General features: G+C 31.7%; 6 protein-coding genes across 8 annotated transcripts; 2 read left to right on the forward strand and 4 right to left on the reverse strand.

The window, feature by feature from the left end:
* Window positions 1-133: 133 nt before the first annotated feature.
* Window positions 134-5,537, reverse strand: Echs1 (Enoyl-CoA hydratase, short chain 1). Its single transcript, XM_085198039.1, has 6 exons — window positions 5,288-5,537; window positions 3,788-3,964; window positions 3,436-3,584; window positions 2,876-3,080; window positions 801-988; window positions 134-391 (listed from the first exon to the last, which is right to left on the reverse strand). Exons 1-6 carry the CDS (start codon window positions 5,394-5,396, stop codon window positions 326-328), a joined length of 894 nt encoding a protein of 297 aa, XP_085054165.1. The 5' UTR covers window positions 5,397-5,537; the 3' UTR covers window positions 134-325.
* A 241-nt stretch (window positions 5,538-5,778) lies between these two features.
* Window positions 5,779-12,011, forward strand: LOC146531229 (uncharacterized). Of its 3 annotated transcripts, none has more exons than XM_085198037.1 (7): window positions 5,779-6,048; window positions 6,136-6,368; window positions 6,462-6,653; window positions 10,633-10,699; window positions 10,803-10,921; window positions 11,207-11,361; window positions 11,745-12,011. In XM_085198037.1, exons 1-7 carry the CDS (start codon window positions 6,006-6,008, stop codon window positions 11,911-11,913), a joined length of 978 nt encoding a protein of 325 aa, XP_085054163.1. In that variant the 5' UTR covers window positions 5,779-6,005; the 3' UTR covers window positions 11,914-12,011. The 3 variants fall into 3 exon arrangements, with proteins under 3 accessions (XP_085054163.1, XP_085054164.1, XP_085054162.1); XM_085198038.1 differs by having other exon boundaries at window positions 5,780-6,053; window positions 6,136-6,392; XM_085198036.1 differs by having other exon boundaries at window positions 5,782-6,048; window positions 6,136-6,392.
* LOC146531230 (uncharacterized) lies at window positions 7,065-9,855 on the reverse strand. The gene is made up of 3 exons (XM_085198035.1): window positions 8,575-9,855; window positions 8,282-8,367; window positions 7,065-7,730 (listed from the first exon to the last, which is right to left on the reverse strand). The coding sequence occupies exons 1-3, from the start codon at window positions 9,639-9,641 to the stop codon at window positions 7,462-7,464; spliced, it is 1,422 nt and encodes a 473-aa protein (XP_085054161.1). The 5' UTR covers window positions 9,642-9,855; the 3' UTR covers window positions 7,065-7,461.
* A 2,529-nt stretch (window positions 12,012-14,540) lies between the features above and the next one.
* On the forward strand, window positions 14,541-16,252 carry LOC146531231 (uncharacterized). The gene is made up of 3 exons (XM_085198547.1): window positions 14,541-14,764; window positions 15,291-15,317; window positions 16,131-16,252. The coding sequence occupies exons 1-3, from the start codon at window positions 14,541-14,543 to the stop codon at window positions 16,243-16,245; spliced, it is 366 nt and encodes a 121-aa protein (XP_085054673.1). The 3' UTR covers window positions 16,246-16,252.
* A 600-nt stretch (window positions 16,253-16,852) lies between these two features.
* LOC146531232 (uncharacterized) lies at window positions 16,853-18,219 on the reverse strand. The gene is made up of 3 exons (XM_085198548.1): window positions 18,134-18,219; window positions 17,691-17,929; window positions 16,853-17,121 (listed from the first exon to the last, which is right to left on the reverse strand). Exons 1-3 carry the CDS (start codon window positions 18,217-18,219, stop codon window positions 16,853-16,855), a joined length of 594 nt encoding a protein of 197 aa, XP_085054674.1.
* Window positions 18,220-18,997: 778 nt separating this feature from the next.
* LOC146531233 (uncharacterized) lies at window positions 18,998-26,590 on the reverse strand. The gene is made up of 3 exons (XM_085198770.1): window positions 26,515-26,590; window positions 19,941-20,177; window positions 18,998-19,152 (listed from the first exon to the last, which is right to left on the reverse strand). The coding sequence occupies exons 1-3, from the start codon at window positions 26,588-26,590 to the stop codon at window positions 18,998-19,000; spliced, it is 468 nt and encodes a 155-aa protein (XP_085054896.1).
* Between the last annotated feature and the right edge of the window lie 1,167 nt (window positions 26,591-27,757).

The following is a 27,757-nucleotide window of genomic DNA, read 5'->3' on the forward strand; positions in this document are numbered from 1 at the left end:
TTTTTTGTCGTTTTTCATACTACTCTATATTCCAAAATGAGTAATTGTGCACAATAAAGTGTAAATAAAAACAATAAAATTCCATAAAATTTAAATAAAGAAAAATAAAAAGTATAGGTTAATGAAAGACAGATAATAAAGTATAGAAAGATATTGTCTGTAAAATATACATATATCAAATATAACAACAATCAAAAAAGCACAGGTATAAATTCATTTTCCCTTATATTCTATATTGCTAAAAAAATCACTGATGAGTTTGATAATGGTGGTTCATCTTCAATTACCAATTTTTGATCAAATTCTAACTACATTCTCATGTTTTTTAATTATTCTTGAAATTGGGTGCTCTCTTTTCAATAAATGCTGACATGCCTTCTTTGCGGTCCTCCTAAAATTTAAAAATAAATTACAAATATCTTTCATATTAATAATGAAGTAACATATATTTTAACTGTCAGACAAATACTTGAGAAATATTATTATCTTTTCTAGCTTCACATTGTATATCATACATACAATCATAGGGAACCTAGGTCCTCATTTTCTTTCTATTGCATGTTGAGTGACAGAACTCTTTGTCCACACTTTGTCTTGTTGCCAAAGAGCAAAGAAATGATTTTTTTTTAATCCTTGGAGTGAGAATCGAACTCACATTCTTGCGTTTACAGTTAGTAAGATTGCTGGTTTTTCTAGTTTACCTATGCTGTATTTGCATTTTTGATTATATTTTATATTTTTTATATATTGACATTGTTTTGTTTCTTTTTGTATTAAAAAAAATGTAAAATACAACTTACAGTGCCAAAAGTTCCATAGAACAGTGATTTCTCATAAAGCAGACCAGAAACCAAAGTTGTTTCATATGCTTGGTTGACTGCTTGTTTCGCCATCTTAACAATGAGGGGGGAGTGAGTTCCAATCCTTTCAGCCAGTTTGATTGTTTCTTCTAGAAGTTTCTCTACTGGGAAGACGCGGCTTACAAGACCTGTTATAAAAAAAAACCATTGTAGCCAATAGTAATAATAATAATAATAAATGCTTTATTCAGTAATTAAATGTTACATATACACTCTAATTTCGTTAGAAAATGGAAAAAACAAGACAACAATTTAGTAGAGGTGAGCGATGGCAGCCGTACTAGTGTAAACTGTGTCACAGCTGCCAGCATCTTTGCCCCTAAGACACTATTTCGATGACAAAAGTGAGAATACTCATCAATTAGGTACATATTATTATGTCGACATAAGCAAAAATAAAGCGATATAACAAAAGTTTTAAATTAATTATTGAAAAAGAAGAAAAGAAAAACAATTAGATTCTATATTATTACCACGTGTCAAATGTGTGTGTGTGTGTGTTTGTGTGTGTGCGTGTGTGTGTTTATGTGCGTATATGTATGTACGAGTCATGAATGTAAGTTAGGTACGAAGAAGATTCTCCGTATCCAAGTAGGACAACCTCTGCAGCCAGGTATTCATAACTGCTTTACATTTTGACGAAGACAAAGGGTAAATGTTGATAATTTTATTAACATCATTGTATAAGCAACTGCTTAGGACGTAGAAGTGAGAACGAGCTAGCTTGGTTTTGCAACGTTCGATATCACAAACCTTTGGCTTATTGCGCTTACAGATGGTCTTGAAAGGAGTGCTCCTATGCTTCCGCAGTACAACTGATTTTATGAAAAGTTGTCTAACTGTTAAGACTGAGCTATTGCTATAAACTAGGTCGGTACTGTAACGTCTGGGCTTTCCAAGCATGACTTTTAGTATGGCTCTTTGGGCACGTTCTAAGGGAAGTAACGACTTTTTACTTGTACCCCCCCATACACAGATGCAGTAGCTGATGAGACTTTGAATAAGGGCATGATAAACAAGAAGTAAGGTTTCAAAATTAGCTGAACTTCTAAGTTTCCTGAAAATAGGAATCAGTTTTCTTATACGGCCGGTTATGTGATTGATATGAAGTTTCCAGTTCAGGTAGCAATCAACTGTAAGGCCAAGATATTTGATATTAGAAGTGCGAGGTAAGCTAGGACAATTACAGTTATCCAGAAGAGTGCAAGTATATGTGTGTACTCTAATCGACAACTCAGGTGGCGGCTGGGAATGGGAGCGATGAGAGAACGCGATGTATTTGGTTTTGTCTATATTTAGAGTTAAAAGATTAGCATTGTACCAGCCTGTTATCCATCTGACCGCATGTTCAGCGTAGTGTTTGGCCTCATTCCAATCTTTTCCATGAACCACAAGCGCAGTATCATCTGCATACGCAATGATAGTATACAAATATATATTTTTTTTATTTCATTTATTAGATATAGTAAGTAAAAAATATTGAATACTGAGCGAAATAAATTGCTTTTCCAATTTTAAGTGTTACTGTCATTCGAATGACAGTTGATTTTTTTGTATCATAAAATTTTACGAGCTCTCTTATCCATTACGCGCTGGTCGGCCGGTACTAAATCTTAACTCGCTGTAATAAGGTTGTATTTTATTGGAACAATTTTATGTTATACATAAGTCTGTGTGAAATAATATTTTGCATTTGTGGTTATATTGATTCTTGCCATTTTTTGAGTCGTGTTTGTATGCTACCTATAATCAAGTGGATAGTTGATTAATGTATTTTTGCCTCATTAATAAAGATGCTCTATTAGATTTAAAGGTTGAAGAAAATCAAAAAATCTTTGAATATTTATGACAGTAAAGCAACTGTACATTTTATTTGTAATTTTAAATTTTACTTAAAATAATATTTTTATTTTATAATTTTTTATTTTGTTATATTGCAAATATACCATTATTTAAAATGTTCAGTAAAGTTGCCAGTCAAAACGTTTACCATTCAACATTTAAAAAATACATACCCATCTTCTCAGCCTCCTGAGCGTCAATAAAGTTGCCAGTTAAAACGATCTCCATTGCCTTAGATTTCCCCACGTAACGGGGTAAACGCTGGGTGCCGCCGGCTCCAGGAATGGTACCGATGTTGATCTCGGGCTGACCAAATTTGGCTTTTTCCCCCGCGTATATAATATCGCAAAGCATTGCTAATTCGCAGCCACCGCCGAGCTATAAAATGATTATAAAATGTTGATTTTTTTTATAATAATCATTATTAATAAAATTGTTGTAGCTTCACGCGGTATCCTGCACATAGCAGAGTAGGCAGAGGGAACCTAGTGTTTAGACACTCCATTCCCATAAATACCCTTACTCCCTTCCCTTCTCCGCTCTCCGAATTCTGGAGGCATTGTGTGTTGATTGGGCAATTCAAGCAGCACTTTGCTTTGCCTTGTTACCAGAGCGAGGAATGAAAATATCAAATACTTTTTTTACTTACTTTTAACTTCCAAACCGTCGGGTTTACTTTCGAAATTGTAAATCGTTATTGAGAATCTTACACTTAATTAGGGTAAATACTTACAGCAAATCCGTTAACTGCAGCTATAATGGGTTTGCCGCAGTTCGACACATCCTCCCATTCTTGCAAGAATCCTTCCCTAGTTGTGCTGCTCAAGGTGTTGTCCTGCATTTCTTTAATATCAGCGCCCGCTGCAAATGCCTTTTCATTTCCTGTTAGTAACATATTTAAATATTTTTTAGCTTCACACTGCATCCCGCATATAGCAGGTTAGCAGGATAGGTAGAAAGAACCTAATGCTAAGAACGGGAACGGAGGGTTCCCCACTTTCGCCCCAATTTTCGATTTATTCTGTGTTATATTTTGTGTTGTGTGTCTGTTAGACACTCAGTTAATTTTAATATATATTCCTTACCAGTAATAATAATAGCTGCAATTTTCTCATCTGCATCAAAATCCTTAACGGCAGCACCAAGCTCTTTGAACAGAGCATTGCATAATGCGTTTAAAGCTTTCGGCCTGTTCAATTGAATCAAACCTACATTCTTCTTTTGACCTACAACATCTATCTTGATATTTTCATATTGCGGAGCTGTAAAAATAATCATTTTAAATATTAAATAAGCTATATTGTTTTTTTCTTTTTTGTTTAAGTATTATGTTATGTATGAGTATAGTATAAATAAAATATATGGAATATAATTACATTGACATAATTTTACCTATATTAATTCACAATAGAACAATATTATAAAGCTGGAGTGTTTGGTTGACATTAGAGAGTGATTAATTGAAATTGAAAAATTAGTTTTAGGTATATAAAATAAATGGATGTTAATCATTTTATTGTGGCCTTTTTACATATGGTCAGAGTAACTGCCTAAGCCTTTTATACATGTGGTAACTGACAGACTCTAAGTGCTATAGCTGCTAGTTATTTCCATAAGGCCACTCGCTAGTATATAGTTTATAAATAAAATATTAAATGACCTGACTGTAAATGCAAGTATTGTGGTTCAACTTCCGCTCGATAAAATTATATACCTTAATTTCATAGTAAAAAAAATTACATGTGGCTAGTAGACACACACACTAAGCTTTACTATTATAAATTTTATGTAGTGATAATTTTGTAAACTAAACATATTATTTAAGCAATCACAAAATATGGTACTGTACATAAAATAAAAAATTAGATAATTTTGCTTGTATAAATTATCTATTTTTTTATTTTATGTACAGTACTATATTTTATCATACATAAACTAAATAAGATTTCAGACACTAAAATTATGTTTATTATACTTTAAATTAATTTCAGAGCTACAATATTTGTTTATTGATAATTTATCATGTAACAGATAAACTAATATGGAAAACAAGATTTACAAAAATATATGTCATCATGTAATAAGATAAATGATAAGAGCTGTGTTTGCCGAAATCGTGGCAATTTTATACATAGCAACAAAATTTATATTATGTAATAAATTACTGCATTTACATGGCAGGCAAGAGAGTCTTTGTGTTAAGTCACTTCTTTCCACATTTTCCGACGTATTCTGCTTTCTCGACACAAGAGCGAAGAAATGAAAATATTAAATATTTCATTTCCTCGAGTGGGGATCAAACCCACAACCTGTAGCATTTACAGTCACACTCTTGTGCCCCTGCAACACAATGGGCCTAAGTCATAAAAGAAATACAAACTATTATAATTTATTATTAAGCTCACACTAGATTTTAACATACTAAAGAAGGTCGGATTGTACATAAATTTAGTTTAAAATATGTTTTTTTAAGTTTTAACTTATTGCCGGTACGTGACTAATATTGTATTTTTACTTATTTTTTAATAATTAGTAATTTCCTATAAAGTTAAAAAGTAATATGGTATAATAATAATAATAATTACCACTGCTGTAGAATTTAATAGAGTTGGAATTTGAAAGTACGGCGAGACGACCGGCGTTTATAGCATTTTTGCCTAATAAAGCACGAGTTACTGCTGCGACGGAGGCCATTTTATTAAATCCTCAAACAATAACCACAACAGCACTTAACTAAATGAGAAATGAAACGGCCAACGAATTAAAATAAAGAGTTGAACTTTGATACTGTACAAAAACAAGTTAAAACTGATAACACGTTTGATAAAAGTAAAAGTTTAGATCCACAGACTAATAAAACTTTAAAATAAGCTTAAGATGATAATATATAAAATGTATTTTATTATTAAAAAATTAAAAATTTTCAAGATTTAATGATAATAAATAGAAGTTCTTAATATAAAATTGCTTATGAATAACATATTTTTGTAACGGTTTGTGTATTGCTATTTTTTCGGGAAAAGACAATAGGTGGTAATAGTAATACTTAATATTAATATTTAATACTAGTCCACAATATACTAGCTAGTCCAATTCACTCATAGAGTAAATGTGTTCTGTGAGTCCAACTCACGTAGTCCTAGTCCAACATAGTAGTTCTGTGGTCCAAATCCAGAAATCAGAACTCAGAAGACGTATTCATTTGACATTTCATTAAAATTTAAAATATAATAAGAAATTAAGAAATAAATAGTAATAACCTAACATAGGTCAATTAAATGTTAAAATAATAGTTCAGCAATAATGACGCAAAACATCAAATATTTTATAATTACCGGAGACCCTGGTTAGGTATCACACATATCATTATTCATTTGTAATCATGTTTATTATGGTTTTAAAACAATAAAAAAATAATCATTAATAATTTTAGGTGTCGGTAAAACTACTATCATTCAGAAAATATGCTCCTCATTAAATTCAAGTGGAGTAAAAACTGTAGGCTTTTTGACCGAGGAAGTGCGACGAAATAAAATGCGGGAAGGATTTGACGTTATTTCTTTAACTGGTGAAAGAGGAAGATTAGCTAGAGACCAGAATATGCTTCCTGCACCCACAAAATATTCAGTTGGAAAATATGGTGTTTTAGTTGAAGAATTTGAAAATGTAGCATTACCAGCCATAAAAGAAGTAATTTAATTTTACGTGTTATTAATTTTTGTACATTCAATTCTGTGATTTAAATTTTGTACTTTACAGTATGATGATAATTCCTTATTGGTAATAGACGAAATTGGCAAAATGGAGTTTTTTAGTTCAAGTTTCAAGTTAAGAATAAAGGAAATTTTTAGTACAGAATCGAAAAATATAGTATTAGCCACAATACCGTCTAGAAAAGGAGATCCTATTATAGAATACATAAGAAATAATAACAAAACAAAAATTTGGATGGTAAGCACTCTAAATTTATGTAAAAAATAAAGCATTCATAAGTTAATATATTTATGCTATTCATACATCTGCTGAGGCCAGTTTGGCAGAGCAATACAATGGCTGACTGCAATTATTTTATTTTCTTTGCTCCAGTAAGATAAAGTGCAATATTGTATTCTACCACTTAATGAAAAGATTCTATATTGGGTGGAAAGCAGAAAATATGTTTTAATACTAAAATTTATCTTTTTGAAAATAAATCTATCATTACATAATCTTAGACTTTTTTTCAGATTACTAGAGAAAACAGAAATATTATCCATGAAAAAATATTTAATGAAGTGAAATCTGTTGTACATATATAAGTGTGATTATATATTAAGAATTTCAAAAATAATAACTTAAAATTAAACAAAAAGAATGTTTGAATTGTTCGAATTTTTTTATTTTATGAGTAAATAGAATACTTTTAACTACTGTATAAATAGTCAAGAAGAGTAACAAATTTATATTTAGTAGTATATACTTAGGTTAATACCCAAAAAACAAGAACTTTACAACAATAATATTTATTATGCTTAAGTTAACAACATTAGAAAAAAAACCCAATAAAGTACTTTAACCCCTAAACAGACAGAACACCAAATAAATTTATATGTTATTTGATTGTAACTAAAAAGAAACATCATTTTCAAAGTTTTCTGAATTTCCATTTGCCTATCTAGGGCTTAGATTTATTATGATAACTATTGTAGGAAAATGTTTTCTAGTACCTTATTAAGAGTGAAAGGCATGCTTTTTAATTATACATATCACAGATTTAGTATCAATCATCATCACTTGAACAATCTTCAAATTGTCCATCAGACTCATAATTGACTTTAGGGTTGCAATATTTTTCATATTCTACTAATTCAGCTATGGGCACTTGATGGGCGTCCATTGGGCAAAAGTTGCCTTCTCTCATTTTTCTCTTGACAAAATAAAGCCATGGTGACTGTGTACTTGTATATGAAGGGCCTCTATGAGGAATCCAATATTCATCAGAATCCCAATCTTCCTTTTCACTGAAAGATTGGTTATCTACATCTGCAACTAAATATAAAACAATATTTTGAGTAATATACCCAATATTTTTTGTTTTATTTTAGCTTCACATTGTATCCCATAAATGTATGCATATAGTGGATTGGCAGAAGGAACCTAGTGTTAAGACAGTTTGTTCTAAAGTTTCCACCTAAATCTGAGGAAATGCTTGTTGAATTCAATACATGCTTTGTTACCAGAGCAAAAACATTAAAATATATTTCATTTCCCCCGAGAGGGAATCAAACTACAATTGCAGAGTCAATAGTCACTCGCTTACACCACAACAGGGCCATTAATGACACCATCATTTATTAAAATTAATTTTAGGTTAAATTAGTTCTATTATGTTCTTATCAGCACAGTATGTTACTGTAATTGCAATATTTGTGAGCGAAATCCTTATTGAGAATGATTATACTTAAATTATTCCTTTCCCCGCCCTGTGAGAAAGAGTGGACATGAGTTCTGCCACTCAATATATAATTTCTGTCTTAACATTAGATTTGTTATGTTGTTGTTTATAAGAGATATACAATGTAAAAATGTATTCAATATACCAGGTTTTTCAATTTCTGAATTATATAAAATATCTTCATCAGTAGTCCTGGAGTGTTCACTTTCAGGTCTCTCTTTTTCTACTTTCCTGAAATGATAAAAGTTTATAATCAGCAATGTATTTTAAAACTATTCATTAAAATATTAATGTTTAATAAGCATTTTTTAAATAACTAAAAATCTTATAAAAACTTTTTTTAGTGTCATACTTTATGTAAGATACTTCATTCTCTCTCTAAGACAATCCATTTTCTACTTTACCATAAATTCGGAGGCTACAGTTAATTGTTTTTACCTTCCATTATTTCGCTCTGGACTCTTAATCCTGAGTTTTGTTTTCTTTTTTATATATTCATCATCCGCTGGTTCTTCAAAGTAATTCTGTGCCAAGTCTAGTTCTAGAAGATTGTCTATTCCTTCAGGTATTTCATTTAAATTGTTATCATAAAGATCAAGTTTTTTCAAAAATGGCAATAAACATAAATTCTCAGGAAGTATACATAGACAATTATTATTTAAATAAAGACAAAAAAGTTTCTTTAATTTATTAAAAGTTTCTGGTAGGTATAGCAAGTTATTTAAAGATAAAATGCATACTTCTAAATTTTCGAGCAAAGAAAATTCATCAGGAAGATCTGATAAGCCATTCAATGATAAATCTATTTCTCTTAGATTTATGTAAATTGATATGTCAGATGTAATATTAAAGAGCCCTATATTAATTAAGTTTAAATGTTCAATTTCAGTACTTTTATCTAAACCAACACATGGAAATTCTTCTATATAATTTGCAAATCTACTATTACTAAGTTCTGATGTCCCCAAACAAATGGACTTAGCTAATGGGAGTGTGCTCAATAATTTCATATATTTGTTATTTAAATTACAATTGTAAGCTGTTATGTGTGTGACTAGTGTTTCATATTCTAATAGCTCTTCAAAATATCCATTTATAAATAATTGTGTAATTTTGTTATTACAGCTCAGGTTTATTTCTTTCAAATTCTTCAACTTTTCTGCCCATATCCAGTATGGAGGACCAAGTAATGCATTGTGAGATAGATTGAGTATTTCTATTTCTTGGTAAAATTTTGGTGTGTCATCATAATATTCTATTTTGTTGTATGAAATATCCAAAAATTTTAACTTTGTTAAGTTTTGTACAACAATTGGTACTTCACGGAGTTCATTATGTGTTAGGTTCAATTCCATTAAATTTACAGGTAACTGCAAATTTCCATCAATGGCACTAATATTTTTATGGCTTAAATCTAACACAGTTATAATATCATGGTTCAAATGAATTGAAATAAGCCCATTTGTATTTGGTATTGGTTTGTTTTCATTTTCCTCCATTTCCATAAACAGTTTACACGTATTTATAATTTGTAGACCTTATTTTATTTTTCAGTGGTAATCAAAATAAATATAATTTTCTATTTAAAAATGCAGTCAGCGATAAATATTAAACCGCCTTTCGGTAAAAATACCATTATGTTAGGTGAGATGTCAATTGTCAACGTCACTTACAAATTTAAAAGTCAAAAGTTGAAAATTATTGATAAAGTAAACTTAAAATATTTATAAATATGAAACATGTAATTTTAATGTGTCAATCAATGTTAGAAATAAATGGAAATAATAAGTGAAATATAAAAAAAAAAATGTTTGGTAATGAAGTCGTATTTAAATTTATTAGTGAAGGAATTATATTGAATAAGTATGTAGGTATAATAATAACAGAAAAATAATTAAAATTATAAAAAAAAATATCGGTTAAAAAAAGATATTTTTTCTTCACGCTGCGTTAGGGTAGGCAGAGAGAACCTCGCCTTTAGACACTATCATAGATAATACGCTTACATTAGAGACAATATGTTCCATACTTTCCGCCGAATTTGAGTTCCGCCACTCAACATGCAATGCCTCGAAACGTGGAAACGATGTGCTTTTGCCTTAGTACCAGAATACAGAATTGAAAATATTAATATACAATAATTTATTGCCCCAATTGGGATTAGAAGCCACAACCATCGCGTTACAGTCACACGCTTGTACCCCTGCGCCCCGACGGCATTAATAATTGTAAAATTTGACAGCCCACCTAGGCTTCGGCTTAAATTGATGTAATAGCAATAGAACTTGACTGCTTACAAAATGTTTACAAATATTTTTTTGCGTGAAAAGATTTTTAAGTTTGCTCAATTACTAAAAGGAAAATATTTAGGAAAACAGAAGTGACCATTTAGCCTAATACTTTCATAGACTTAAGTGTTTAGCAATTTCTCTCTCCGATATGACTTCAATTTTTTATTTATTTAACATAACATTAACTTACATATTTGTTATTCAGTTGACTGTTGTGGTATCAGATGAATATGGCGTACTAGGAATGGGTAAAACAAAGAAAGAAAATATGAGTATGTATTTTTTTATAATTAATTATAATTTTATTAACAAATTATAATTTTTTAGTTAGAATTTATAGTAGATATATTAACAAATATGGTTTATTATCAACAGGAAAAAATACAGCTGTGGGTACATTTTCGAATGTAATCTCGCAGATTCAAAATTTACCAAACATGGATCTCGGGAGGAAATTTAGGACTCCATGCAAAACAGGAAATAGGTGTGGAAAGGTATGATTGACGAATTGACGAAGATGACAGCCTAACCAATAATATAATTTTTTGTTTAAAATATTTCCAATGTAACGGAGATTTTGTTATCTTTTTCATTATTGCTACTTATAAATTACAAATATAATTTAATAGTGTATAAACCACATAGTTTCTAGTACCTACAACTTTACTAACTCTTTTCTTACTTTAAGTCTAAAAGGGCGTCACAATAAATAAAATATATGTGTAGATATATACTAAGAACTTGGAAATAAATATATATAATGCATTTTCTTTTTGTAGGTAATTAAAAGGCTAATGGTACCAAAATTAGCGCAACTCGAAAACACTATAATGGGTATAATGAAAGAATTATCTAAAATGCCCCCAGGATCTCGACTCCCAGACAAATATACTAAGACGGAACCAATTAAACTTCTTTTGGATCAAAATTACAAGTAAGATATTTTATCCTTACGCTAAATCCCGTATGTCTCGTGGTAGGCGTAACCTAGCGTTAAGACACTCCGTTCCTTCCCCTCGAGTTGGTATCGAACCAACAACTGTCACCACGTTTAATACTTGTATATTGATGGCTTCTCATCTATACAATTTATTTACTATTTTCATTTTTTATAACCTTTATACGGCAAGTAGGTACTCCTAAAACAATTTGCTTAGCATAAATCTAGAATAATGAAAAGTAAATCTATATAATTATATTACGTCTTTGTAATAATATTATACGCATATCATTATAATTTATGCATTTTTTAAAAATAAATAATTCTCGTCCCCTTGAGATATTGAAATCAAAATATTAACTGCATATTAATTACAGGGAGGACGTTTGTATGGATAAATTAGAATCATGTCTGAAAGAGGACAAACGCAGAAAAAGAATTTTAAAGAAACTGTTTTTCAAAAAATATAACTCATTACGTCAAGACCTTATTGGTTACGGCGGGAGGAGATTGTGGGGGGGAGAGGGCAATTTGTTCTATAGATAATTTATTTAAATTATAAATCAACAATAATTAAGAATGTTATAATAATAAGTTTGGTTATAATAATAATTAATATTAAATAAAGTGATTAAATAAATAAATGTTTTTATTTTATGAAATTGTATTTCTGTTAGGTATCCATTATTATTATTATTTTGTCTTAATGTTGTCAAAATGTCTATTTATTAATAATACATAGAATAAATACCTATTATAAAAGCAACAGAGATTTTAATTGTAGATTTATTATTAAACTATTAAAAGTTTCGTTTTTATTTTCTACATTTTCTTGATTCTTGCATTTTATAAAAAGAAGAGGACATAATGATAATAATGATTATTATTATTCTTTTGAACTATAATTATTATTACTATTACTATAATAATATAAAATATATAAACTTATTTTAAGATTTAAATTTATTTTTATTATTGTGAATATGTGCATTCACGCACACGTTCACTTCAAAAATAAGTAGGTTTTCGAACCCACAACCTTTTTGCGTACAGTCAGGTTCAGGAGCATACAACTTGCTACAAATTTTATATATCGCGACTGAACCAAACTAAAGCTTGAATTATTTTGTTGCGCTGAAATAGTTTCATTGACTTTAAGGCTTGTCAAAGCCTCAAAGTCTTGGCGAGTCTTGGCCGCCCCGAAGTTAGAACTTCAAAACTTTTGCTCTTTGTGTTTTTTGAGAAAAATCTTTATACAGCTTCTTTATACAGGAGGCCACGATCCGATGACTGTACTGTATGATATTTATGAGCCTTGTGCGGATATACTTGATTGGACAAAAATATAAATAGATTATATTTAAAAGAAATCCAATTGTAATATGAATTTTATCAAACACGCCCGAATTTTCCTAAGACATCCTGTGTTTTTAGGTCTGTATTTATAAGCAAATCTCAAATCAGAGATTTTTAAAAAATCGTAGTGGTCCTACGCACCATTAACCTTAGGTGATTTACTCGTATGTATTATAATGGTAATAGGTATAGGTACAAAGTATGTCACAGAGTGGTATCCCAGAGACGGAATAAGAAAAAGGGGTAGGCAGGTGAAGAGATGGGAAGACGACCTGCCCAAACATTGGAGAAAGCTCGCCAACTCAAGAGACCATTGGAGGAGGCCTGATGTCTGAAGACAACCTGACCATATTGAAAATACTAGTTAAACGTAATTTAGTATGTAAGTTAATGGGTCAGTGAATAAAGGCTATTAAAAAAAAATATATATAATGGTAACAAAATTGTACCTACCCACATTATTATCATTTTTAAATTTATACTTTCTTTTAAAATAGGCTAAGCTATCCTAGTAAAATAGATACTCTGTTAAAGCCAAATAATTATTAAAATCAGATTTTCTATTATTCCATTCCAACAATTTTTACTAATTTAAAGTAAATCTAAGTTATTAGTCTAAGGTCATGTACCTTGTACACGGTTTCATATAACTTGTACCGTGTCGCACTCAAAAGATAATAATATGTATCTATAATAAGTATTTATTTAATTAGGCAAAGTACGGCCTTGAAGTTCACATTATACATCTCACCCAATCTCACTCTCTCTTGCTATCTACTCTAGACAGCAATGAAGCTGAAAAATGGATGAATTTAAGAAATGCTGTTATATAAATTATTGCAATTTTATGTATGGAGTTTTCAGGTTGCATAATTGTTTACTCCGTGTCACGTGTTTCCGGACTCTAATTCAAAGCATTTTTTAAATTTGCAACAATAGGAAAGTTTGTGAAACAATTCTTATTTTATAAACTTCACTACACAGTTAATTTGGTAGGCAAGTTACCTTTTAAATTGAATTTCCTTTTTTGGAAATTTATGAAACCGTTCGTTCGACATGTTGTTTTGAACTTTTGATAAAGTCGAACATATTCGAAAGTCTTATTAGATATTAATATAGTAGACAAAAAATCAATTATTCATTAAAATGTGTGAAAAACAGTTAAAGCTTCAGATAATTTTAATAGTTTTGTCTGTTACTCTAAAAGGACTGTTTGCTGTTGATGATAGTAAGTGAATTTAAATATTATTTTGAACATTTAAAATGTAGATTGCCAGTCTACGTTATCGTGTACGGCAGTTATAGATACAAATCTAGCGCATTAAAAATATATATATTTAAAATACTATTATTTCTGTGGCGTGATTAAAAAAAATTACACTATAAGTAGTTTACTATAAAATTTATCTTGGGGAGTGTTCTGTGGAACTGTTTGACCTGTTATCTGTCTCTGAACTTTTTAACGGCACCGTACGTTATAAGCCCAATACTAAGTAAATAAGTATGACAGTGGCGTAGCTAGGGTATTTGCTGCCCGGTGCGGCTTGGGGGACTTGATGCCCCTTTCCTGTTGATGAGTTCTAAAAAAAAAACAGTGACCGTCGACTTTGATGCCCCTTTCCTTTCGATGCTCGGTGCGGCTTAGAGGACTTGATGCTCTTTAAAATGGTATAAAGTCTAAAAAACAAAGAAAAAACACACTGATCGTCGACTTTGATGCCCTTTTCCTTTTGATGCCCGGTGCGACCGCCCCGCTCGCACCCCCCTAGCTACGCCACTGAAGTATGAACTCCTCCCACGCGCCACGCATCTATAGAATGGCGATCACTTACCATCAGTTGACCCGTACGCTCGTTTGCCTTGTCTTTTCCATAAAAAAGACGGTACTAAAGCTAACTTACATAAATATAATTTTAGGTTTGCTATTCACGGTGACTCGAGCGCCCAGATATTTTGGTATTCTGCAAGATCATAGAGGACAGCCCTTGTCTGTGGAGATATCTGAAGAGTACATGGACCAAGATTATATTGCTACAAATAGGTATGATTATTCTGTCTGTAAGTTTAGCGATTAGCTATAAGTGCTGAGACATGAGTGTGGGGTTCCAATCCTATTTAGGACCAATAGTTAAGTTACTTACTTTAGAAGAACTTTACTTCTAAAGACTGAGTATCTGCGCAACGTTTTTAAGTTAATCTACATAAAGCAAAAACTTTGTATCTCTTTTTACTAAAATAGTGCGGATGGAGTAGTATGGCCACAGTTATAGTTTATATGGTGAAGGATTGCAGAATGCTAAGATTTAAAAAAAATAATGCATAAATTTACATTAATTTAATAAAATAAACAACATACATTACCATATGTTTAACACTTTTGTATAGTCGCATACACGTTGCTATGGCAACGAGCTTTGTACTCGCCAATTCATTCCCTGGTTATAATTAATACCAATTTTTTTTTTCTGGAGAATTAATATCTAAATGATAATAATTTGTAATTGACAAATTAAGTATTTCAATTAAATTATTAATTTAATGATGAAGACATTGTTTTATTTTTACAGGAAAAGACATAAAATAGATTGGAATAAGTAAGTAACTTTATCAAATATTACATTTTCTAAAATTACTTAAGTATGTTTATTTTCGGATGTTCTGTGAGACTTAACCTACTGTAGTAAATATAAATTTATGGTTACATATTTGTATATATATTTGCTGTACAACAGCAAATATATATACAAATACTAGCGGCCCGCCCGCGGCTTCGCCTGCATGAACAACGTTATTATTAATTTCTGTCTCCATGACTACTTACGTCCTATAAGTGACGTCCGTGCAAAATTTGAGACTCCTAGCATTTGTAGTAACGAAGTTTCATACAAACTTTCAACCCCAAAAACAACCCCTTAGAAGTCGAATATTTCAAATTCCCGTCTTAGCGAGCACCTACGTCCTATAAGTGACTCGTATGCAAAATTTCAGATTCCTAGCACATGTAGTTTCTGAGATTTCGTGATGAGTGAGTGACCTTTCGATTTTATATATATAGATGTATACAAGCAAATATATAACACACAAGGCGCACTTATACGTTCTTACCGCTGGGGCTGTCATGAGATCATTTGACTATGAACACGACAGTTGTGAATTCTATTTCCACTCAGCGAAAAAAAATATTTTTATTTCCTGGCTTTGGTAATAAGATAAACCCTCAGCCTCAGTGTTCTGCCGTTCAACACTCAACGTCTAGAAAATTAAGCAGAAAATGAGGATCAGATTGTCTTAACACTAGGTTCCCTCTGCTTACTCTGCTACTTGCGAAATACATACATACATACTAAAAAAAACCTGTTTTAAAGGTTATTTTAAAAAGATTATAACATATTTTCTTTTATTCTCAGAAATCCTCTCGACATGGACGATTTTGATGATGACGAAACAGAAGAAATATTTGACGATAAGGATAAAGACATAAAATTACTTAACAAATTTAATTTACAAGCTGGGCCCGTGTAATATTTTAGTAGAATAATTTAAATATATGTATCTATGTATGTATTTAGTTGTATGATAATAAATATAAAATTTAATTCCGTTTTTTTATTTATGTCCTTCTCATTAAACCAAATAAGACAATATCACCCTCTATCTACAAAAAAATTTTTTTGGAAGTTCATTTCAGATTAATGATAGTGATTTTGTTATTTTTAATTTATTTTGTGCTTAAAATAAATATACGTATATAAAAAAATCCATCACCTAGGCCTATATTTAGAACTTAATTAACGGAAAATAGAGCAATCTTGAGATCCATTTTCATTCATAGATTATAATTAAATCCCTGATGGATTGCTCACATACAAAACATATACATACTGGTCTTAGGAAGTCGAAATATGGGATATAAATAGGTTATTCCTACGAGAGTGGAATAAAACAGTTCCTTTTTTAGGTTCATATGAGTTTTGTAAAAGCTAGCTAAATAATATATTATGTAATATTAGAACACTTAGAAAACCGGTTTTTTAGTTCTAATGTAAGATAACATATAAAAATAAGAACAAAAATTACACAGTACAAAATATATTACACAAAGTACAAAAAAAATTAAAGAAAAAAGATATCACTTATTTTCATCGTAAAAAGGAAATTCACCACCAAAAATCGGCAAATCGGACACCGCCATAGCCTGAACTGGCATTTTCGCCATCTCCAAAGACTCCTCGGAGTAGTCAGTTGTTTCGTCAGAGTACATCTCTGCTATGTGGTCCTGGTATATCTTCTCGCATTCGCTGGGGTGCTCGCTCTTTATCGTACTTGGGTGGTACCCTATCGCTTCTATTGGGCCGACTGTTAGGTAAGGCACTTGTGTGGTCACTTGAAAATGTTTGGCTGGAAATTGTTGTTGAAATTGGTAAGGGATGTTTCTTAAGTTTGCTTAATGTTTTGTATTTGTAAGGCTGAATTAATTTTTGGTCAGCTTCACGCTATATTCCACATGTAGCAGGGTAGACAGAGGGAGCTTAGTGTTAGAGTTAAGACACTCCGCTACCCAATTTTCGCCAAATTCTCAAGGAAGTGCGTGTGATTGGTGGAACCCAACGCCGCTTTTGCCTCGTTACTAGAGCGAGGAAAAAAAAAAGAAATTAAATATTTCACTTTCTCGAGTGGGAATCGAACCCAAACCTGTCGCGTTTACAGTCACTCTCTCGAGCCCCTGAGCCGCGACTGGCCAGTCGTCGTCTAGCCTTATCTTTAAAAGTAAAAAATAGGTTTCACGCTTAATGGACCGGGCAGCAACCAACTTAATTGAGCTGTAGTTGGAAGGAACTTAGTAAAGGGTTACCTATTTAACTAAAAAGACCTTTCAAAGTACAAAAAAATAATAAAATAAGTTTTTTACGTTCTGCCCAATTAAAAAACATTTTTAGCAGAAATAGCTGGAATAATAATTCACTCACTATCAATATGATCAGGTATAATAACTGTTGCTACAGTCTTCGCAACTTTATCATCGTAATAGTCCCCAACGATATCTATGTTGTTCCCTTCATATACTTCCCGGGGAGGTGGTCTCTTAGTACAGTCGCTTTCTAAATGCCTTCTGCCAGATTTCTTATGTTCCAAAGGCGGTGGAATTTCGGTTAGGGGAACGAATTTCTTTGCAACATTAGCTCCTACTGGTTTGACTTTTGCTAATCTGAAAATTTATATTTAAATATTTCTATTTTTTTTTTAATTCCTCCTGTCTGTCCCGCACGTAGCAGCGTTGAGTTCTATCACTCACTCATTGGGTGGAACGTGCAGAACGTAATAACACTAGGTTCCCTCCGCCTGCTTTGCTATATATGGGATACACCGTTAAGTTAACGTCAACAAAAACAAAAAAAATATATTAACTTACTTATTAACCATGACGCTGCCCCTTATTTCCAACGTGACTCCTTTACAAACTAAAAATATCGTAGCAAAATGTATGAGACGTTTCATTTTATATATGACAGTGTTTGCGTTCAGTTCATTTTTGGTATTCTTCTTCTATATAACTGAGGAAAATGCTTCGGCTGCTCTTTTAAAGTAATATTTATGAAACTTCTAACAATGTATTACATTGTTTCAGTGGTACCATTGTAGCTGCAACAGGTGTTCATTAGATTTTACGTTTTTTTACAAGAATGTCTTACATAAATTGCAATAAGTTAGTACTTAACCTAACCTTAGTAGGTTAGGTTAGTTGCGGCACAAGGGCGTGTACTGTAAGCACGACAAGTTTGATTCCCGTTCGGGGAAATGAAATATTTTCATTTCTGGCAAAGGCAAATCGTGGCGTTGAGTTTCGACACTCAATACGCAATACCTTCTGAATTCGGTGGAAAGTGAGCTACAGAAGTGTCTTAATGGGAACGGAGTGCCTTAACACTAAGTTCCCTGGTCCCCCCTGCCTGCTTTGTTGTTTGCGCTATACGGCGTGGAGCTATAAGAAATTGGCCAGTACGTGGGGAACCAAAAGAAGACATTTTATCTTAACACTCGATTGAAAGCTATAAAAACAGTTCTTTAATGTTTTCTGTAATATATTTGAAAAACAAATATAATACATCAAATAAAAATAGACTCGCCAGAGCCAGACTGAGTATCGAAGCTACAACGGTCGTGTTTACAGTCAGAGACACCTTTTTTTTTTCTCGATATTTTTTTTATTATATTATTATATATAAAATAAAACAATTACTTTAAATTCAATTTATTTAGCATAACTATTTGGTCTTTAATAATATCTATTTTTCTTCTTTTTGTAAATGACAGGGTCGAGATGCCAAGTTTGGTTTCCACCGCAAGATATCAGTGTGAAGCATCCTCCGTATACGATAGGGGGGTCGGTGTCTGGTACGCATATGTTGTCTTGGCAGAATGTGGCCGTACCTAAGATATTAGTGTAAAGTATTAAAAAAAAAGTATTCGGCAAAATATGACAGATTATAAATTAATTTTTGACAGATTAATTATTTCGCTAATTTTACTTACATTAATTTTGTTGTCTATTTTTTAGCAGCGTAAGCAGAGGGAACCTAGTGTAAAGAGTTAAGACAAGTCTATTCCGCGTTGAGTGGCAGAATTCAGCGCTGTTCTTTGCCTTGTTACCAGAGAGAAGACATTATAATATTAATAAATAATAATTCATTTTGAACCGACAGAATTGAACCCACAGCCGTAGCGTTAGTAGTACCCTTGAGACCGCGGCCTCAATAATTTATGCAATTTTTTATATACATGATTGTGCAAAGCAAAACATGTTGCGATAGAAAGTAACTGACATAAATATGTATAGATTTGTATGTTTGTATATGTATGTACGTGCTGCTTCTGAAGTCATTTTAAATTTAAATTTAAAATATTTTTTATATTATTAACATATTATTATATGAACAGGGATCAATATTTTCAGTTTTTCTTATTAAATGACACTAGGGTTGCCATATAGCATATAGTTAGGTAGTTGTATCTAGAGAAGAACAAAGGGGCCTGACCTGCAATGTATAGTTTATTACCAAATAATATTAAAAGTGAATAGTTGTGTGTACATTGGCAGATTTAATACTAATTTTACTAATATTTTTAGGAACAAAAGGCCCAATTGGGGTGTCTCATTATCCTATCCTGCCATTGCGTGATACTGCTTTATGTAAAAAAAGTATAAAGAACCGTCTTACCAACATAACCAGTGGGTCTCGCCTGCCTTTTATTCTTAACATAATCTACCACAGCCTTGGATAAAGCGTAGAAATGTTTACTGGCTTTGTATCTCATCTTAGCGAGGGCGGCGTCGCAGTCGCTTTTGTCCGCTCGACAATGGTAGACCAAATTCCTAGTGTTGGTTTTGACCATTTCTTCCCGCAATACTTGATATTTTGAATCGGTGTGTAGGATTTGGGCGAACCTTACGTTCACTGTGAAGAGAAATATTCAAATTATTGACTGACTGATATCTCCATAATTGAGTAGGAAGTGGGGAACAGATTGTTTTGGGCCAGCCTAGCCTAACCTATTTTGCTATATGTGGGATACGTAAGGCTATAAAAAATGTTCCAAAGACAAATGACTAAACATAGTCTACACCGTATTTTAACTTTATTTGTATGAAATAACTTAAGTATATGAATGCAGACTAAATCAATGTAATGTGAAGATATTAACTTAATTTGTAATAAATAATGTAATGATTTTATATAAATAGTTTTTATATTTACGATAATTTGTTATAGAAAAATGTAAATCAACCTCTTTGTTTAATAAAAAGATATATTTGAAAATTTATACATAGAACTAGCGCGACGCTTGATGTGTTGAAAATTCTGATGCGCATTATTAGATTTGGAGCTGAAGAGGAAAGTGGTCCTCTAGAATAAAATATTGTATTATAATTTAATATATACATTGTACAAGCCTAATGGTATCTAGCCCTGGAAGAAGTATAAGTTCTGTAAAAGTCCTGAGATATAAATTGTAGAAGCCTAATGTTATTTAGCCCTGGAAGAAATATAAGTTCTGTAAAAGCCTCGAGGTGTTTGATTTCTTTACAATTCAGAAGCGGGATCAGATTCAGCCCCAAAGTGAGGTACGTACAACAAAAACATGGAAATCAAGTTTCCCACTGCTAGCTTTTGTAGATATTATTGATCGGAGAGCTTTTGATTGAAAATTTAGTCACTTTAAGAGTTATTATGCATTTTATTAGAATAGTATGAAGATAATTTTATTAGAATAGTATGAAGATTAAGTATAATTTATAAAATAGTATGAAGATTAAGTATATTTTATAGAATAGTATAAAGATTGATACACGGCTAAGGATGCCGTAGATGAATTAGTGGTCAGCGTGCCACAGAAGAATGGTTAGAATACCATAGATGAATTAGTGGTCAGCGTGCCACAGAAGAATGGTTAGAATACCATAGATGAATTAGTGGTCAGCGTGCCACAGAAGAATGGTTAGAATACCATAGATGAATTAGTGGTCAGCGTGCCACAGAAGAATGGTTAGAATACCATAGATGAATTAACGGTCAGCGTACCGTAGATGAATTATCGGTCAGCGTGCCGAAGATTGATGATTGATATTATGTATTTAGAGTAAGAGCCTGCTTGCTCGAGGCTGGTGGTGGCCTCGGTATGTCGGGCGTAGTAGTAAAGTAAAACATTAAGTAAGCGCCTGCTCGTGACTGATGATTGCGGCAGTCAGGCATAGTGTGTAGTAGTCTTTGTAAGTAATGTAAGCTTAAATTATTATGTTTGTTTATTAATATTGATTATTTTAGTATTTTTTTTTTCTTTTGATTGATTCTGATTTATTTATTGACATTTTGACGATACATTTTAAATATTTTTTGAATGACATTTAAAAGAGAATGCTTTTGAATTGATAATTTATAAATACACAAATTAATTTATTAAGATTATTAGTTTTTAATGACATTTGTTGCATTAATTTGAGGGAAATGGAGTCGGATGCTAAGACGCACCCTAGAGGAACCACCCAGTGGAATGATGGCAATGACAAACAAAAAAAAGGAATTTATCGAAAATGCAAAACTTCGAGATCTTCGCGGCCGTAGGAGTGATTTACATCTTCTGATGAGCGGTTCATCTGATGTGATAAAGCGCTTCGGTGACATAAAGACAAGCAAAGGAACTTTTTACTGGTATACAAAAGCAATGTTTAGTTTTATAAATTTCTGTATAATAGATAAGAATTAAAGTTAAACTTTAGTTACTGGTATTATAAAAGTTAATAGATCACATTTAAATGTAATTCCGCAGTTTGTGTGACATTTTTGCTCGTTTGTTTATAATGGGTCTTGTGAGGAAATAATTCGTATCTACAAAAAGTTTAATAAAGTGCTTTGAGCGAAATTATGATCAGTTTCTCAAAGAAATGAAAGCTAATACTAGACAATAAAAAAGTATACATCAATATTTCTGTAATAAATTACCCTTAGCTTTACCTTTAGATCTGGTTAAAACGAAAGAAAAAAGCTATTTTCTGTATTAGGATACTCGATAAACCTATTAGAAATGTAAAAAAACCAGAAGATTTATTGATTTATCTCAGATATCATGCATTAAAAGTAGAAAATTAGTCTCACTCGGGTATCGGGTCAGGATTAGGATCAGGATCAGGTACCGTCAGTGTCATAAATATCATAGGTCATAACAGTGTTAGTTTGGTCTGCTAGTTCAAAATTTTATATATTGAAAGATATATATTTTTTATGTATCAATTATTGTGGCAACAAATATATTAAACAAGATAAATAGAAACACGATAACAAAGTCACAGCATTAGGTTCTGCCACCAGTGTAGTACCACCTACAAGTTTCGACATTTTTTATTTCCAGTAGAATTCATATATGTGATTTATATCGGGTTGGGGTGATTGGAATAAATTAATTAAATTTGTTTCTACGTACATAAGAGTTTATTAGCATACACACGTTACAATTTTATTATTAGCATAATTACAATATGTACAGACGTTTCAAATTATGTGTAAATTAGTAGTATATTGTCTTTATATATATTTTTCTCCAGTTCCAAAACATATTATTTAGTACAAAATGTATATTTATGTATTCTGCCATTTTCTTTATGGTAGCGAATTGAAACGCACATAGAGCGAGTGTCAATATCTGCATTTCTTAAGCTCATAAATTTAATAAACATGTAAACTAAGACTAATAAACTTGTTAGTTTCTCTTCACCTCTCTTGGACCTCTGTCCAGGGGTTTACTTACCGTTTGAAAATTCATCTGATGACTAGGCAGGCGTTAGTGCTCTAGTTGTAGATGAGATTTTACTGCATTAAAATATGGCGTTCCGCGTTTGTTGCTTACCTTGTCTTAGTCAAATTTGTCACGAAGATAGATGTTTACTCTCTTACGAACTCGAAACTTTAACAATTGGTAGCTCGTAAAAGATCGCAATTTGTTTGCTGGTAACTTTAAATAATAATAACTGCTACGTACGTAATTATTTAAACGCGATTTTGTTCCGTAGTGTATTTTCGTTCTGGGACCGCATCGTCAACGTAGACTTAGAAACAATGTTTATACGTTGAAAATTACATTTTTAGCCGATTCAATAAGTTATTTTGCAGCAATTTGGTCTTACAAACGTGCTTCATATTAACATAACGTTTTTATTCATAAACCAATTCTAGTCATTAATCGTAAATGGGCAATAAAGATTTCTAAATTTATTTATAAAAATTAAAGTATCTCAAAAGAAATATTTTTTAGGAAATTACTAGGGAAGTTACATAGGACTAAAAAAATAGTTTTTGTAGCATTGTGTGTGTATACGTTAAGAAATAATACGGAAAATTATTTTTTTATTTATATAAATCATAGTTTTTAAAATTTGATTTAGCCGTCGAAATTACTCGTCCTTGATATATATATGTATTTTTTTTACCTAAATTCAGTAAATTTCAATTGCAAAAATTTGAGGAATTTTCGGAATCGGTTCTTTAACGAGTAAATTTTACAACGCAAAGAATATTTGATGGTTTAAATGACTTTTATGTAAATATAGTTCAACAGATGATCGTTTCGAATATTTCAGCCACAGCCAACTCTCCTTGCATGTCGTTCCGTGGCATGGTTAGGGATTGCTGTGTTTAGGTCGGTCTTGAATAGTTCAGGGAACATGTTGTTCTACTTAATTAAAATTGGAATTCTCATATTGGATGATTTTAAAATAAAAAAATAACTTTGTAAAATCGTTATAGTGTTTCTCATGAGGTTATTCTTTACATTACATAAGAATTTATTTACTACTAGTGGGCCCGTCCGGGGCTACGCCCGCCTGAAATAGAAATATTAATAAAGGAATTGAAAACTAAAGATTCAGTCAGTTCAGTAAAACACTTGTATAAAATAACTGTTACGGCAATTAGCAAATTTGTCGAACTAAATACTTTAAATTGGCATAACTTTTATTTTTTTTGTTTATGAACCGATTGTAATAAAATTAACCCTATATGTTTTCGGGAGCTTGCCAGAACCCAATAGTGAAAACCGCATTTAAATAGGTTAAGTCGATTCTGAGATAACAAACGCACAGACAAACGGACAAATAAACAAAAATTCAAAAATAATTGTTTTGGGTTCTATTAGGTTAATAACATTTTTTTTTTAAAAAAAATATTTTTCAAGTAAAGACCGAACCTCTTATGATTTTATTATGAGTATGTATGTGAAGTAATTGTTATAACTCAACTGCAAAATTGTTATTATATATATTTATTTTTGATGATGCCAATAGCTCGACGCTGTATTCCTATCGAATGTAACGTTCTCAATCCAAACATTATAAGCCCAGCTAGATGCACACTACTTGGCTCTGTAATATCGTAGATCCTTTTACTTTTCTGAACGTACTGTTATGGATTTTTTTTACATACTTATCAACATACATCTATTGTGTTAATTAAAATTGCTTAATAATATTTCCTAGGTATCCTTATACCAAGACCTAGACCTAGACATATTTAAGTTTTTGTATCCTTTTCTTTACAAATTAACGTGACCGTATTTATATATATTTGTTGACATTAGAAATTATATTTTATTATAATTAATAATTCTATACAATATAATAGGATATATTACGTATGTGTATAAGGATATAAAGCAGCGGTAGGCTACCGATTGACATACACTTCCGAGTGCACCTTAAGGTAGCCTGGCAGAGATCGCTTACAGCGATAAGGCCGCCTGCTGTGCATTTTCTTATGTGAAGTATTTTCTTTTACTACACTTTATTTAATGATGGACAATAAAGTATTTCGTAGGATATTTGTAATTTTAGCGGAGTTTCAAATATAAATACGCTATCCTTATTATTTTATATATTTAAGAGTGAAATTAAAGTTCAATAACGGAACTGACAGATAATAATAGGCAACAGCAAGAAATAAACTTTAAATAGTATGTACGTAAAGAGTGCAATATACGTAGAGATAAACAAACATGTAGCCAGTGGACATTAGAACATAATATTTATATTTGTGTGTATGATTATTGATGTTACTTTAAGTTGAAACTAAACTTTATACTACATATTTCTTTACTTGCTCAACTTTTATTACTAAAAATGTTTAAAGTGTTCATAATCTCAGGATATGCGTACAGACAAACGCAGGGACACATAAACCGACAAAACCGACAGACAACATTTTAACAAAACATGTTTTATTTATTGATAGATTTTCTCGTATTTCTTCCACGCAGCGATAAGTTACAATTTCGTTATATGTACATATGGTTAAACTTCTGAGAGAACTCCAAAAGTCTTCTGGTCTCAAAAGTAATTATTTTTTGTAAATTATATGTTAAGTCTAGTATCTATTGCGCATTTTGTTATAATATGATTGTACTAGCTCAAGACGCAATGATTTAATTAGTTGTATATTTGTTGAAACTAGTGATGTCAAGTAGGCTGCGGCAATATCAATACATATATTATTTGTAATCGACCGAATGTAATGAGTTTATAATAATACATTGTTGATTTGTACTGTTTTTGTGAGTAGTCGTGCATCGGGAGATTGCACGAAGTCGGATGGCCGAATGTAATGATTTTATATAAATAGTTTTTATATTCACGATAATTTGTTATAGAAAAATGTAAATCAACCTCTTTGTTTAATAAAAAGATATATTTGAAAATTTATACATAGAACTAGCGCGACGCTTGATGTGTTGAAAATTCTGATGCGCATTATTAGATTTGGAGCTGAAGAGGAAAGTGGTCCTCTAGAATAAAATATTGTATTATAATTTAAGATATACATTGTACAAGCCTAATGGTATCTAGCCCTGGAAGAAGTATAAGTTCTGTAAAAGCCTCGAGGTGTTTGATTTCTTTACAATAATTAAAAAAAAACATTTTTATGGAGGCTGTCGTGGCGAAGGGGCAGAAGAGTGTGAATCTAAACTTTACGGTTGTGGGTTCGATTCCCACTCAGGAAGTGAAATATCTAATATTCTCATTTCCTCGGCCTGGTAACGAAGCAAATCACAGCATTGGGTTCTGCCATTATTAATTGAGTGGCGAATATCCGAATTGATACAACACCTCAAGAATTCGTTAAAAAGTGGGGAACGGAAGTACCTTAATTAGAAACAGAGTGCCTTAACACTAGGTTCCCTATGCCTACACTGCTCCGTGCGGGATACAGCATAAAAAAACTAAAATATTTTTATGCATTTTCAATTACTTACAGCCAGCCCCAACTAGATATCCAAGGCATTTTTCGTGGTGTATTACTAAAATATAAGTAAACAGGACCTTCCACATTGCAGTTGGTAATAAAAATACATAAATTTAATTAGTTTTATGAAGAAAGAAGAAATTTTATTAATAAACATTTGTTTTCAGTCCAATTTACTTTTTTATAACATTTTAATTGCCATAACTAACGTATTGCGTAGGTACAGACGTAACGTGCTTGATACTGGTTCAAATTTAGTTTTGGACGAAGTAATATTTTGACAGCCTACAGTACAAAATACAGGGTCATTTATAAAGAAAATTATGAAAAACAAAGGGTTTCTTCTTTTTCTTAATTTTCTTCTTTCTTACTCTAGAACTTCTCCTGACGATTTGACACTTAGGATTGGTAATATAAACCAGCTACTCTATATTGACAGGATCCACCTCTTATTGCCTGGGTGGTACTAAGTCAAGTTTTGCCATAGTAATATCGCTTTTTGTTTTCACTTCAACTTCTTCTTTTTGCTTCACTCTGTATCCGGCATGTAGCAGGGTAAGCAGTTCTGCCACTCAACACGCAATGCGTCCAAAATTCAGCGAAAAATGGGGAACGGAGTGACTTAGCACTAGTTTCCCTCTGCCTACTCTTTTGTGTGCGGGATACAGCAGGAAGCTGATAAAAAATGTACTTTAAGCTAAAACTTCTCCATTACGCACTATAAGCTCCGGTATAAGTGAGCCACATTCCAGATCACGTCGTTCCTTATCGAAATATACTATCTCGATGAAATACTAACATAAGCAGTTAATCGCGTCTTTAGACATTAAGATATGATGTGGTAATTACAATTTGTCAGCTCCTTTTGCATCTGATACGAAGAACCTATTTAAGTCATACGACACATACAGAGGCCGTAAGCGCGGTGGCACAAGGGTGTGACTGTAACGCGACGGTTGTGGGTTCGATCCTCACTCGAGGAAGTGAAATATTTATTTACATTTATATTTCCATTTCTTCGCTCTGGTGTCGAGGCTAAGCGCGGCGTTTAGTTGCGCCACTCAACACGGAATGCCTCCAAAATTCTGCCAAAAATGGTTAACGGAAGTATCTTAACACTAACCTCCCTCTGTCTACCCCGCTTGATACAGCGTGAAGCGAATTATTTATTAAAAAAATGTGTTCATATATGTATGTAAGTTCTATCTCTAAAGTATTTTCAATCGATGAGGTACACTATGTTACTAGAGCAG

This window comes from Heliconius melpomene, chromosome 15 (genome assembly GCF_056956725.1).
Source record: "Heliconius melpomene rosina isolate 202511_hmr_F chromosome 15, ASM5695672v1, whole genome shotgun sequence".
Classification (NCBI taxonomy): Eukaryota; Metazoa; Arthropoda; class Insecta; order Lepidoptera; family Nymphalidae; genus Heliconius; species Heliconius melpomene.